The sequence below is a fragment of the Eupeodes corollae genome, chromosome 1 (assembly GCF_945859685.1).
Source record: "Eupeodes corollae chromosome 1, idEupCoro1.1, whole genome shotgun sequence".
Lineage (NCBI taxonomy): Eukaryota > Metazoa > Arthropoda > Insecta > Diptera > Syrphidae > Eupeodes > Eupeodes corollae.
In genome coordinates, this window is record NC_079147.1 from 284,991,764 (window position 1) to 285,006,568 (window position 14,805).

The 14,805-nt window shown below is 28.5% G+C and overlaps 1 protein-coding gene across 3 annotated transcripts in view; it reads right to left on the reverse strand.

Moving 5' to 3' along the window:
- The window catches only part of LOC129938813 (BAG domain-containing protein Samui), a 31,434-nt gene extending 17,452 nt beyond the window's left edge, over positions 1 to 13,982 (reverse strand). For all 3 annotated transcript variants that reach the window (XM_056046593.1, XM_056046592.1, XM_056046591.1), the window contains exon 1: positions 13,026 to 13,982. In XM_056046593.1, the coding sequence (XP_055902568.1) occupies positions 13,026 to 13,262 (237 nt within the window). In that variant the 5' untranslated portion in view covers positions 13,263 to 13,982. The remainder of the gene's footprint in view (positions 1 to 13,025) is intronic.
- Between the last annotated feature and the right edge of the window lie 823 nt (positions 13,983 to 14,805).

The window sequence follows — 14,805 nt, forward strand, 5'->3', positions numbered from 1 at the left end:
GAAGAAACCCCTTGCATGTCTGTTTTTCAAATTGTCCTGCATCGGTCTCTTCATCACTTTCGTTATATTTTGCGTGACAAGGCTTCTATTTATTTCGAGCTTCTCAGCAGCTTATCATTTAGGATAGTTTTGAGCTCAAAAGGGAAAGATTCCCAGCTTCTATTTTGAATGATGGATTTATCGCTAGTTTGTTCAGGTGAAGTTTTTTTTTAAATTGCTTTTAATTTGTTTTTTTTTTTTTTAAAGTTCCGTACTAACGAACATTTTAGGTAGTTTTGTGCGAATTAAATAATGTTTTAAAACTGAATAATCAGTGTTAATAATGTTAATAATTTCAACAAAAAGTTATTAAATACCAGTTAAATTATGGTTTTGATTTTAAAATAGCTCATGTTAAAAATATACGAACAACATTCGCACTTTAAATTTCCAATAGTTTAATATTTAAAAATATACCTGCTAAGGAAGCTTATCTTCAATTTTTTTTACTTAATTTTATATAATTTTACTTTTATATGAAATTTATCAATTTTTTTGAAAAATGTTTTTGTTATACAGTCTTATCGTGCTGTTAAATATACATCTTACATTTAAAAATGACTAGTTTTGGAGATATCGAATTTTTAAAATAATGCCATACATAACAAAATATTAATAACAATATTTTTTATGACAATTATGAGTCAATATCTTTCTTTGTTCTCATATTACTTTCATCGAAAACCATTTCCTATTCGTTTTTTTAGGTTTTCGTATTTTGTAAAAAAAAGTTGGCAGTTGAATTTTTCTAAAATAAAATAAAAAAATAATTTGGGGTGCCCAACAGTCCGTTGAGAACTAAGGCCTAATGACTAACAACTCTCAACCATTCCTGTGTGCGAGTACTGTTGTCAGGTGTTGGTGGGGACCTACATTTTTAAGCTAAATCCGAACAGCAGATTTGAGATAGCACTTTTCATGACAAAAAAGCCCAATCTTCTTCACCTTCTAATTATTGACCGATTGCACTTACGTCTCTTCTCTCCAAGGTCATGGAATCGCTGGTAAATTATTAGCTTAAGAAATATCTCGAAAACCGAAAGCTTCCTAATGACTGGCCGGCAGTACAGCTTTCGCAGTAATAGGTCCACTGGTGATCTCATGGTTCATCTCACTTGTCAATTCCTGGCAAGAGACAAAACCCGTCAAAAATAATTTTAAATGGCATAGGCAGGGATAGAATCGAAGACCTCTGGCAGGACAGTCCAACGCGCTAACCATCAGGCCACGGGTACATTATCAAAAAGTAAGGCATTAACAAAAAGTAAGCTTTTAGTTTTTGTTGAATTTTTAGTTGAAAACCAATTATTTGCATTTTTTGAAAGTTTTTACAAAAAACATGTTTTTAACATTGAAAGAACCCAAGTTAAAAAATGTAGTACAAATATTTCGATCCGTTTTTGAGTATTCGAATTTTCGATTTTTTACAAGCATTGAATCTGCTTAAAACCTTAATTTCCAGGTTTGAACTGGCTAAGAGCGTAAGAGCAGGAATAGAACGGAAAAACAAACTTAGTTGAAAATTGTGTCCAAATGCTATATATAGCAAATAAAAAAATAATATCCTGCAAAAGATAAAGATAACACCACTTTTGCATCTTTCAGATGCTTTTGTATCCATAGAGTGGATGACAAATTGCGAAAAAATTCAGCCTCATTATAAAATATCTACACATGTTTTAATTTGTTTAAAAAATCCCTCCTTGTTCTCTTTTATTTTTGTTTTTAATAAATAAAAATAATCACTTTTCTTGTTCTATAAGAAGGAAAAAGTGTGCGTGTATCTAATTAATGTAGTTTCCCCTCCAATCCCACATGGTATATGGTACAACGCCATTTAAAAGCAAAATAATTTCCAAATCAGATTATTGAGTGAAATTTTATAGAGTACATACTTAGGAAAATAAAGAAAAACAGAGCATTTGTTGTTTCCGGGTCGGTTTGGTTCAGTTCAGTATATCGGGCAGCGGCGACTCAGGAATTTCAAAACCTATCTGTCTTTCTACGTTATATACCCACGAATATAATTTGCTATGAAGCCTGGTGCCTCTAGTCTGTCTATAGCTGTTTGTCTGTTGTAAATCAAGTATAGGCCTAATATCTTTCGAAACGTAGGCCGATTTATCGATACTTGAAATTTGTATCTATATATCTATCCACAACCAAACCGCCCATTAGAACCTTTATCTTATAATAAGCTCTATGCCATATAAAATGCGGAAACAATTTAATTGCCAATTCCAAAGTGTTTCTATCTATAGAATTATTTATCTATTTATCCACTAAATACGTCAATCTAATGGATATGGGGGCTATTGAATCATAGTATGAGAGTGCCTATGCCTTTATCAAGCCTCTTTACCGCAGCAGCCATCACACAGCTCAAAGAGTTAAAATGGAAGCTAAAGATGAAGAAGAAAGGGTGATCTTTTGATAAATAAATTTTCATTCCAATTAATTAAATCTGATGAATGCAAAAAGAAAAAAACTTACAATTAAAACAAAACGAAATGAAGGAGTCTTCTCGTTAAATTGATTTCAATTGAGCTTTAGCGCCCCTTTGCCTTTGAGTGTCTTGAGCGCGAATCTGAATCCGGGCACATAACAAGCCCTCGAGGTTACAACGACCGAAGACGACTCGACGAGCGAAAACGCAACGCGACGCTAGAGGACTCTCTGTGCAAATATTTTAACATCAGTTTTGAGCGTTTAGTTAGGTTGGGTGGTATTTATTTATTGTGATTTATTATTTTTGACATCAAACAGATTGAAATTTAATTAACACTCATCTTGAGTTGCGGGTAAATATTTTTTTTTGATTTTCATTTTGATTTGTTTCTTTTTTCTTTGAATCAAAAGTGCGTGAATTTAAAATGATTGATATTATGTTTGCCCTCTTGAACACAATTTTGTTGCAAAAATAAAAATATTAATGTTGAGTTGATCTGGATAGGACTGGAGCTATGGAGTCTCTACAGAAAATGAACCATTTAAATATTAGAATTGGGTGTGTTGATTTATTTATTATATCTCGATTCTACATATGGTTTTTAAATAAACATAAGTACGAAAATGCTTCTGTGGAGCATATGTTTTCTTGAAACTTGAGGCGATTTATTATTTATTTATCTTTCATTTGACAGCCGATTAGAGAATATAGTGATGTGTCTTTTAATTCAATTTGCATTTAAATGGGCAAACTATAAAATTATACTGTCATCGAATGGATGGGGAATTGTTTTCGATATCAACATTCATTATTCGTCCCTAGGCAAGGCATGTGCGAGAATAGGTGTGAATAAATAGCTTTAGAAAACCATTTTGCATGCAATTTAAGATTAATAAGAGTAATAAATCAATGAGAGTGTCTTATGCACTTTGGGAGTTGAGGAACTTATTTTTATTATTTATTATTTATGAAAATCACTTGATTCATTTGTGATTCTTTAATTAATCACTGAAATCCATATTAGAGAGTTTCTTTAAAACTAGTTTTAAGGTGAAAGTGTATTCCAGTTGTTTTTGCGTCTGAAGTTTTTTTTTAAATTGATTTAAATGTCAATAAAACACAATTTTGATTTTATTGACTATCAAATCAAATTTTTGAAAGATGAAATTGATACTCGAAAAAAACTTTAGAGCTAAGTTTTTCCGTTAAATTAGTTTTGAAGAAACACAATATGTGTGAAAAGGTTTCAAATTGTAATAAATTAATACAATAAACATTATCAACAATTCCTTTAACTACTGTTGTAGTTTGAAACTTTTATATTTTATTTTAATTTCTTATAAGTGGTTATTGAACGAACATTTTCCGAGCCGAATTTTATGATATAATGAAAATGAGCGAATAAATATTGTTAATATTCATTAAGTTTGATCTATTAGGTTTTTCAAGAAACAGAACGCTATCTAGCATTCCGTATAGTTAAGTCAAATTATTTTGCAAGTTTATTACATTTTTTCAGAACATTACGAATGAGGACCATCGTTCTGATTAGCGGGACATATTCTTTTATAACGTGTGCATGATAGTTTGACAAATCGATTTTTCGACAGTAAAAAGTTGTCTACCGACCATATGATTCAGTTTATTCAAAACTAGTTTTATGAAAAAAGTAGATCTGTTTTAGAGTTTTAATTTGTTTATTGATCTATGGTAGATGAAATATTAATATTCAAAAACTGTTTTTTTTTGATTCACAATAAAATTAAATTTTTGGAAAACCAAAAACTCGAAAGCTCTATTAATATAGTATTGTTGTTAAGCTAATTTTGAACAAACTAATGATTTTTCAAAACTAAGTCAAAAATAGGGCTGTGAATGAAAGTTAAATTAAAACAAAAAGAAACAATTTTTTTAATGCCGTCATGATTTCATTAGTAATGAGAAATAAAAAATCATTTTTGAAAAAAAAATTATTTGAATTCAAAAAAATTTCATGGTAAAATAAATCTGATTGTACATCTATAACATTACCCGTGTTTTGCGGGAAAATCTATCAATAGTGTAGTAGGATCTTATACCAATAACAGAACAATATCCGCAGTATGAATACTACCGATAAAAGTTAAAGTAGAATCTTACTACGGATGGGTTTTTAGCATTTATGCAAGTCTCGAAATAATCTATTGTGGGTTCGTTCTTAAATGTTGGTACGATTGATTTTGCATTCGTATCTCGATGGCTGTGTTCGTTGAGTAGTTGTGCATTTGAAATCATGTGTTTTCTATCCATTCCATCCGAAATTCAATTTTTTACTGTTGATATTATTAAGTTTTGTTAATGAAAATGGACTAACTGGGTTAATTTTGCAAGAGAAAACAATAGAAAAGATAATTAAGTATTGCTATCCACAAAAGGCTTATCTCAGTTTAAATTAAATAAATCTTTTTGGTGTTTACACCGCACAACAAAATTTAAAAATGATTAAGTTTGACAGCACTTTATAAAATGTAAATGGTGTTTTGATGTTTCTTATGAATCGGCTACTGCCGATGGTTTTTTTTGGGAATTTTCTACTATACTATTTATAGAATGCCAAAAAAACACGGGTATTTAATAAAATTGTTTGCACTAAAAAACTGATTGGTGATTGAAATTGAACTACTTTCGCAATCTGAACGTAATATTATATATTGAAATTTTATAATTCTATTGTTTTTATTTAAAATAAACATAAAACCCTTATAAATAGCAAAGATTTTTATCTTGGACCGACAAATATTCAAATTTTCATTTTAGTTTTAGAATTTGCCTCAATTTATTTATTTTTACTTGAGACATATCGGAACTATAAATAGATTCGAACGAAACTTTGAACTCGAGATTTAAATCAAATATGATAATACGATGGAAGTCGAAAAAAGTGAGTCACCGATTTCGACCGCCTGTCTATTCTGAACTCTACAGCCCAAACCAAAATTCGATATCCCGAAAACGGGTAAACATCAATAACACAATTTCTGAAAAGTTTTTTTTTGAGAAATCAAATGACATTTAAATCTTTTTCGACAAACTTTTTTTGCAGGTTTATGGCTTTGTCTTTAATTATAGGTACTATTTTATAAAGACTCTTTGAATACAAGAGCGATGGATCAAGATGGATCATGCGATCCATTCGTGAGTTTTATTTTATTTTGGAATTATGAAAAGGTTATCCAAACAATAGCATTTCTTAAAAGTTTTTAATCAAGATCTTATATTTAGGAGGAGGTTTTTGTATTTTTTTTTCCAAAATTATTGAAAAGCCAAAATGCTGTGGTTTGTATTTCGCCAAGCTCCTAAACCGAATCATAAAAAATTCTCTTCTCAGATATCCGACAGCAAAAGTGAAATATTTATATGCAAATTTAAGTTTATATTTTTTTAAGAATACGCATAAAATAAAATGTCAAAAATCGTGTCATGGGTTTAGACTTCTTCTGTCGAATTGTGAACGGTTTTATTTTATGCAATTTCGATTACATTAATAATGAGAAATATAATTTTCTTCTCAATAAAAAATGTTTGCTTTGAAAACAAAAATTTATTGTAAAATAAAATTGTTTGACTAAACTTGATACAAAGAGTTTATCGAAATCAATAATCTTCTGCCAATCAAACTTAACTTGAGTTTTTTAATGTTTCAGGTTTTTAACATATAACCCTTTAAATTAAAAACATGTTTATCTTGAATTGGCAATTATTCGAATTTCCATTTCAATTTGTTAAATGCTAAATTTCTTTATTTGTTTTTAATAAAAGGCATTTTTTGCATAATATTTTTTTAGTTATGTTACAAATTTTTGAGTTTTAAAAAGTTAAATTTTAAAACTAAATAAAATTTTTATTTTACATCAAATTTTTGATTTGAATAGTTTACATTCAATTTTTAGATAGTGACTTAAATTTTTGACATTAAAATGTAAAAAAAATAAAGTTCAAAGACAATAATGGACAGTATTTTTCATTTAAGTTTTGTTTTTAATTCTAAAATTACTTAAAAACGTATTCAAATTTGTTGGAGCTAACCAAAAAAAACAACAATTACATGCGATGGGTTTGTAATTTTTTTTTAAAAGGACAAGCAAAAGTATCAATTATTTAGAATTTTTTTCATTTTCAAAGTTCTAACTTGGACTTGAGCTTTAATTTTTTCATAAAGGTGTACTTGTTTTGTGTACTTTATTTGTCAGAAATATATTTTCAGTTTTTTACAGAAAATTTAATTTGTTGGCAAACGTAGTTATTTTGAAATAAATCAAAAAGAAAAGATTAAAACTTCTACTTTTAGTTTTTTTTTAATTCCTTTTTTTTTATTTAATAAACTTTTACTACAGAAATAAACAATTAAAGCGTCCAATTCTTCAGAAAATAATTGTCTACATTCGGAATGGATGAGATATTGACTTTAAATTAAGGACGATAAGACTTTCTAAAAGATTCAGTTGCTGTTTGCTTTTACATCATAGAAATACAAACAAATATTCTTCAAGAACCAATAATGCTATAAAAATATTTTGATCAAAAGTATGCCGTTGTCCCTAATTACCAAAACATTGGAAAATAAAAATGATATATTAAGTTTAAGATCAAATTTTATTTAAATTCTTACAATAAAATTCAATAATTCCTTGATTAATATTTGATATCCATTTTATCCTCCTTAGACTTTTACTAGCGTATGAATCTTTGCACTAAAAAAATTTTGTTTTTTCAATTTGTGTCCATTAAACAAATATATTTGATGACCAAAAAACTTGTTCTAAAAACTGAAGAGGATCAGAAATGTTATTAAACCGAAAAATTTCTAAAATTCTGATTTTGTATTGGATTGTACTAGAAATGTATTTGTTTTCAGCTTATTTTTAATTTAGTAACAATAGTTTCAGTTATTTACATAAAATAGTAAACATTCATGTTCTTAATCTGTGTCAAAACAAATAATCGATGTAATCTTGAGAGGTGTCTCTCAAAGAAGATTCATATAACAAATTTGAAAAATAAATGATACAAATTCTAAATTATTTATTATAAGTTATTTAGAATTTGAAAAAGAAAACTTGAATATTAACAAACTAATTTGTTAAGGAACAAAATTCAAATTAACAATTTAAGAATGGCTAATAGAATTCCAACCCTCATTGTACTCTAGAGAAATATAATCAACACCTGACCTAAAATTAAACAATATTACTTCTGATCCGACTAAAACACCAGTTGCCCAACACAGCCTTTCCATATAATACCTACCTATGCCGAAAATTAACAAGAAACCCCTTGAGCCAACAATACCTCACAAAACAACGTTAATCATACCTTACATTCATTTTAATACATATGAGCTTATATAGCTATGTACGAATCTAACATAAGCTTCTGAATATAAAGTAGAATTTCAAGAATTATTATTATTATTACTCTTAAGAGATTCATGAAAGTTGTTTGAATTTATAAATATATATACGCACATTCATTCATATATAACTTTCAGTAAAGGTTGATATATAAACAAGTTAAATCATAAGAAATAACGGTATATAGTTCATAACACACAAAGTAGGGACTTCGATAAATTTCAATTAATTCAATTTGAAATTTATCTACCCCATAGAAATAGACCAGAGAGTTGAATTCGTTAAAATTCTGACCAGCTTTAGCTAGAGCTACCTACCTAAGACTTATGGAAAGAGCTTTATGTGCAGTACATACTCGTACATACATACTTTTGAATAATTGTTATTTATGCTAAAACTATCATGGACATAAATATTGATTTGCAACATAATTTCATTATTCGTCTATTATGGGGTGGTCATATTTTCCTATAGTTGCCTAATGAGGCACGTTTGTAGCCGAGCTGTGTACAGTAGTCTGAGTGTGGAAAAAATAACCTTATTTAAAGTCTTATATAGTTTTTTTATTCGTATGATTTAAAAATATTTTGACTCGATATAACATTAATTAGGTACTTCGTTATTTGTCTTCAAAGTTAAATAAACCAAGTATTCAAGACGTGAAGTTTTTTTAAAATATTTTTAGAGGTATTTTTTCCAAAAATCTTTGGAATCTTTGGCATTCAGTCTAAGACTGAACCAAAGACCCTGGTAACTAGGTCTAAACTAATTAACGGTCGATAGAATTTATAAATTGAAATATTAATCGGTGTTGCGAAAGTTAAGTATCGATAGAATATTATACCATTTTGAATAATTGCAATATTTTGTATTGTTTGTTTTATTTCCCTTTAGCTAGAAGAACTTGAAAAAATTCTTTAGAAAATCATTAAAATAAAAAATAAAATGAGATCATAACAAAATTATTTTTTGACGAGGATGAGGACTTCAAGAATCTTGATTTTTGGCTAGATTGCTGTAAGGATGAAGTCTGTCGGGAGCTATACAAGTGAATTTTATTTCTGTTTTCGTCTTTTTTCAATTTTAGATTGATTACTCTGCAATCACTTTTCTAGGGTTTCTTCTGTGGGAACTAAGTTATTAAATTCTGTAGCAATGTTACCGCTCTTTGTGTTAACAAAAGCTTTGGAAATAAATCCAGCACGTCCTCTTTCATAAACTTTACCAATCTTCATTATTTTCTTTGGTGATATTCCATTGGAAACAACATTTTTAACAATCTCATGACTTAATTCACTCAAAACTCACATTTTTGAATTAATTCTTAGCGATTACCAACTAATCGACTACAAATTCACCATTAAAAGAAAAATTGTTGTTAACAAAACCGTGTTTTTTATTTAAATTAGATGAGTAAAAACAATTTACAATGAGTTGATAATAGTAGAAATTGACAGTCACAATAACATTTGAAAGAACGAATTGATAAATTTCAACCATTTGTCAAATATTCTTCTATAAATAGCTTCAAACATTGACACTCAAAAAGAATGGTTACAATGAAAACATTTTGAGTTTAAAACTTAACTTCGCAAAAAATTGAAGTACAGTTGATATAATCGGTGTCCAAAAAATTGGATTGACGGTGGTATACTTAAATTATAAGGATGTGTTTACTGTGTGTTTAAAAAATATTTGTATTTGTATTTATTTGCAGTATTAAGTGTAATGTAAAATTACAAGTTAATATGAAAGCATTAACAACAAAGCCATCAGCCTTTAAAAAATAAAAAGAGGCTGGGATGCGACCCACACTGATAACTTTCCATCCCGTCTGTAGATTTGGCTTGCTTAAAAGTTTGTACGTTTTCGTTTTGGGTTAAAAAAGTTGTCGGTTGAATTATTCTAATAAATTTTAAAATTACCAACAATATTTTTCAATAGATTTTTAGTCGAAAAAAAATTTTTAGCAGCATTTCTTAAATTTTTACAAATTCGATGAATGAAATTAATTTGAGAGATATGAAGAACCAAAATTTACCAATTTTGCGTACTAAATCTTGTATATTTTATTTTTTTATGAAAAAAACGGACTGTTGCATTTTTATAAAAAAAACTACTGAAAACAATATTTTCTGTGAAACAAAAAAGTTTGAGGAAAATATTTTTTATTTTTGAAAAGCTATTAGAGTCGAAAGTAAATTTTTACCAAGTTTTGGTATTGTTTTTTTGTTAGGTTTTTATTTTTTGTAAAAAAACTGTCAATTCGATTTTTCTCAACATTTTAATGAATGTTGACAACAATATCTCGAAGTTTTGAAAAGATATTTCGAAATAAATTTTCACCAACTTTTATTAATTTTGTTGTTTAGGTTATAGTTTTTTTTTTTTTTTAAATGTTAATTCAACTTTTCTCAAAATCTTAGAGAATGTTGAAAACATTAGTCAAAATATGTTGGAAGCCATAATCTCAAATTTTTGAAAAGATATTTAAGTCGTAATTCAATTTTTACAAACTTTCGGTAATGTTTTTTTAAGTTTTTATTTTTTATAAAAAAAAAACAATTTATTCGATTTTTCTCAAAATTTTACTGAACGTTGACAACAATATTTTTTAAAAGATAAAAGCAGTGAAAAAGCCAATATCTGAAAGTTTTGAAAGAATGTTTGAGTCAAAAGTCAATTTTCACCTACTTTTAATCATTTTTTTGTTTAGGTTTTTATTGTTTGTAAAAAAAAATTAATTTGATTTTTCTCAAAATATTAGCGAATGTGTAAAACAATATTTCTTACAAGTCAAATTTTTGAAAAGATATTATTCAATTATTACCAACTTTGAGTAATGTTTTTTTTAGGTTTTATTTTGTATAAGAAAAACTTTCAATTCGATTTTTTTAATATTTCAATAGTTAAAAACGTTATTTGTCGTTGCACAAAATTGTTTTGGAGATAAAATCATTTTTTGTTCGTAAAATTTTCGAGGTAACAACTTTTTTTTCAGTCTCTAGCGTTATTGGTTCATGAGATATTTAGGGTTAACCAAAATGTTCACCTTTTTTTTAAACTGCTATATTAAAAAAAACACCCACGCAATTTTCTTGACACCCCTTTCTGCATCTTTCTGCTTTATTACCTGTATAACAAAATTTATGTGAATTCGATATCTCTTCTGGTTCTTGAGCTATGAACGATGAAAAAACGTCACGAACGTACGGACGTACGAACGTCTTTTATTTCGACTCTAGGGACCTTGAAACGTCGAGAAATGTGAACATTTTCAATTTGACAAATCGGACCCATTACAATAACTTCCTATGGGAAGTAAATAATTTTATTTCTTGTTAAATAATTTAATTTTTCGTTCAGAGTCAGCACAGTTTTCGTGAAATAGTAATACCTTGTAATAAAGTTTAAGCTTTCAGTTTGTTTGACAAAAATTAATTCTTTGATAATCCAATAAGTTCAACAACATTTTTCCATTCAAACGGATTCAATGTACAAAATTTATGACCATATTTTGAAATAAATTACCACAACTCAACTTTCAAAAAAAGCCGTCGGTTGATAAGTTTACTAAGTTATAAATTATAGCACACTATTTTTTTTAAATATCAGTTATTTATTTGCCATTTTTCATCATTTTTTTCTCAGCTAAAATTTGTTCCAATATCTCTGAGAATTATCAAAACATGTCTTGCAGGCAGCAATGCTACTAAGATTTTTGGTTAAACAATTGATTACAATATACGTAAATTATTTCAATAAAAATCATTTGTATGTCTGTCGAAACATGCATGGCAAAATTTTATTAAAATGTATACAAAATTGGTCAGCAAATTTGATTTTTTGTTTTAAAAAACTCCTCCAAAAGAAGGCGGTGCAAAGTTTTTAAAGTTAATATATTCATATTTCATTTTCTAGAATATTTTTTAAAAATATTAACAAAATTCTATCAGCTTTGATAATTAAGTGGGCAGAAATGTACTCAGATGTTTCTATTTACATCTTTGTAAATTTTGATCCAAATTAGTTCAAATATTACAGACTTTTTTTCCTCTCCCCCATACAAACCAAACCACTGTGTGTCGCCTGTCGGCCATGAAGGGTAGTGGTTTCAAACATCGATATAATCAATAATATGCAACGTAACACACCAAAGCATTCTCCCATTACAAAAAGCGCTGTCTGAATATCTCTAAGTTAAACCTCATTCGACACCAACTTGATCATCCCTTAAAGTTTAGTCTATAATAATTACAGAACCGTCATACCCACATAATCTAACCGTTGTCCGTTGATGGTTTATGATTTCAAAAGTTAAATAATAACCAGGTAAATGCAATTTGAACATATCACGTTTGTTTCAAAATATATCTATAACGTTATCCAACCCTGTGATGACCGTTAAAAACAATGGCTATAGAAAAAAGAGTTATTTGTTTGTTAGATTTAATTTCATTTATACTCTACTTCTAAAGATAGCTTCATAAAACTGATTCACAAATAGCAATTATTATCTTAATTGCTTTTTTCTGAAACAAAAACTAAAATAAAAATGAAAACAAAACAAAAAGAGCTATTTTATTCGTGATTTATTGTGGCTAACTTCTTTTTCATCCCCAATTTTTTCGTATTTTTGTTTTTGTTTTACTCTCAAAAACGGAAATGCCAAGTCGAAAAAATATATATCTCTTTTTAACCATCAACGCATAACTTACCCTACAAATACCAATACACTTTCTTTTTTCAAAAAAATCAATCTAATACAAAAACATTTTTGGCATATTTTTGTATTAGTCATTAGATTTTGGCTCTCTCTTTCTCACTCAATTTCTATTCTCCCTGTCTCTACTTTCATTTTCTCTCAGAGTACACCGAAAGTATCGAAAGAAAAAACTTCTCGAACTTTTGAGAACAACTGAGTTCTTGACATAGTGAAAAATCTATCCAGAAATAATTGGAAAATTCGCTTTTCTTCGAAAATGAAAATGAAAAACCAAAAAAAGAAAAGAGAAGGAAAAACTTTTCTAGAAAATAGAGAGAAGACGAACAAAATGAAAATGACTCAACACATTTTTTTCAAAAAGGATGACGTTTGTGGGCGAGTTTTTGACATTGTCTGTCAGATTTTTTAATTCTGAACTCACCTGAAAGTGTGGTGGAAATTGTGATTGCCTTCCACCTCCACCACCGACACCGCTAGGCGAACCAAAGCCAGCTTGTGATGGGTGTTGATGATATCCTTGAGGCATATCCATGCCAGCTGTTGCTGCATTATGGTGATGGTGATTTATTGGTATTTGCTGTGTGCTGCTATAAGTTCCATTTGCATTTGGGACACCCTGTGCGGGGTTTGTTGTTGTTGTTGCATTTGAATTTGGCATGTTTTTATTTTATTCTTTTTTCTAATTAAATTATGACTTATAACTGCTTTTTGAATTCTTTTAAAGTTGATTTCTTTTTAACTTGATTAGAGACACACACTGGTAAGTATATCACAGGTTTTCTTTTTTACTTTTTTCTTTTGAAATTTAAAAATTTTAAAATTTTTGTATTCTCAAACACTCTTCACGACTTCGGGTTGCGGTCGGTCGGTTTAAAAATAGATAAATCACCTCTAGATAATTATTCGAACACACAGAACAGAACGTTGTCGGCGATACTCTTTTTCTTTTAAAATATTAATTTATCAAGGGTAAAATACAGAAAAACGAAATGAATGTAAAAATTAAAAACACCCACAATTTCATAAGACGTACATATGTAGGTATGTAGATAGGATTCCAAAATTTATTTTCAAATCTTATGTGTCACAAATTCAAAATCATTTCAGAAAATATTTCGCACAGGTTTTTTTTTTGGGGGAAGGGGACAGGCACCTTATTGTATAACTTATAATTTGTTGCAATTTTTTTTAAACCTCTTATTTAACGTTTAATTATCAATAAATTAATTTGAAATTATTTTTTTTTTCTTTTTTTTTTTGCAAAAGATACAATTTGAATTTTTTTAAGATACTTTTATTTTGAGATAGTTATTGGTATTTTTATTCACGCGTCTCCGTTCGCCTCATTAACTTGGCCGCTTCAAGAGTTGAACTAAAACTGTGTTCACATCATACCTCGGCGTTAAATCAACTTTTTTAGTGTATTTGTAGTATTTTTATTTTATCTTTGTGTGTTGTTGGGGTGATTCTCTCGAATAAACCAACGAAATTATAGAAAAAAATAAAATGGGAAGGAAAAATAAAAGAGCGTGTGCTGCTGCTACAGCTCAGCTACAAAAAACGACACAGAATCAGGGTTGCCATGTCTTGAACAATGTTAAAGATTCCAATTTTAAAATATGTGAAGTCCAAAATCAATAGAGAACAAGTAGCCCAAAATTAGCCCATTTAACTTTATTAAAAAAAAATACATATTTTGTTCAAACATAAAGAATACATACACATTCTGAAAACCTGTCAACAAATATGACATCTGTAATATTTTTGACATGTGTCAACCATGTTCGGTCTGTTATACTCATTCAATCTTTATCATACTGAAACTGGTGTTGGGAATTTTTAAATAGCTCAATATGCCAAGCCACAAAAACGTCGCACAAGATAAGATATGGGCTACTCGTATTTAAACCCCAATTATTATTAAAGAGCTGTCATTCCGAAACTGTTGTGAAAAATCTAAGCCCAATTTCCGATAAATTGCTCAATATGGCACGCCAAACAACACGTCGCCCAAGATTATATTTGTATTATTTATAGCTCAATAACTATAGAGCTGTCATACTGGAACTACTGTCAGATATTTTTACCCAGTTTCCGATAAATAACTCAGAATAACAAACCCCGAAAGATTAGGTTTGGCCATTTATGACTGAGCTATCATACTAAAACTTAATTTGGTAATTTAAGCCCAATTTTAATAA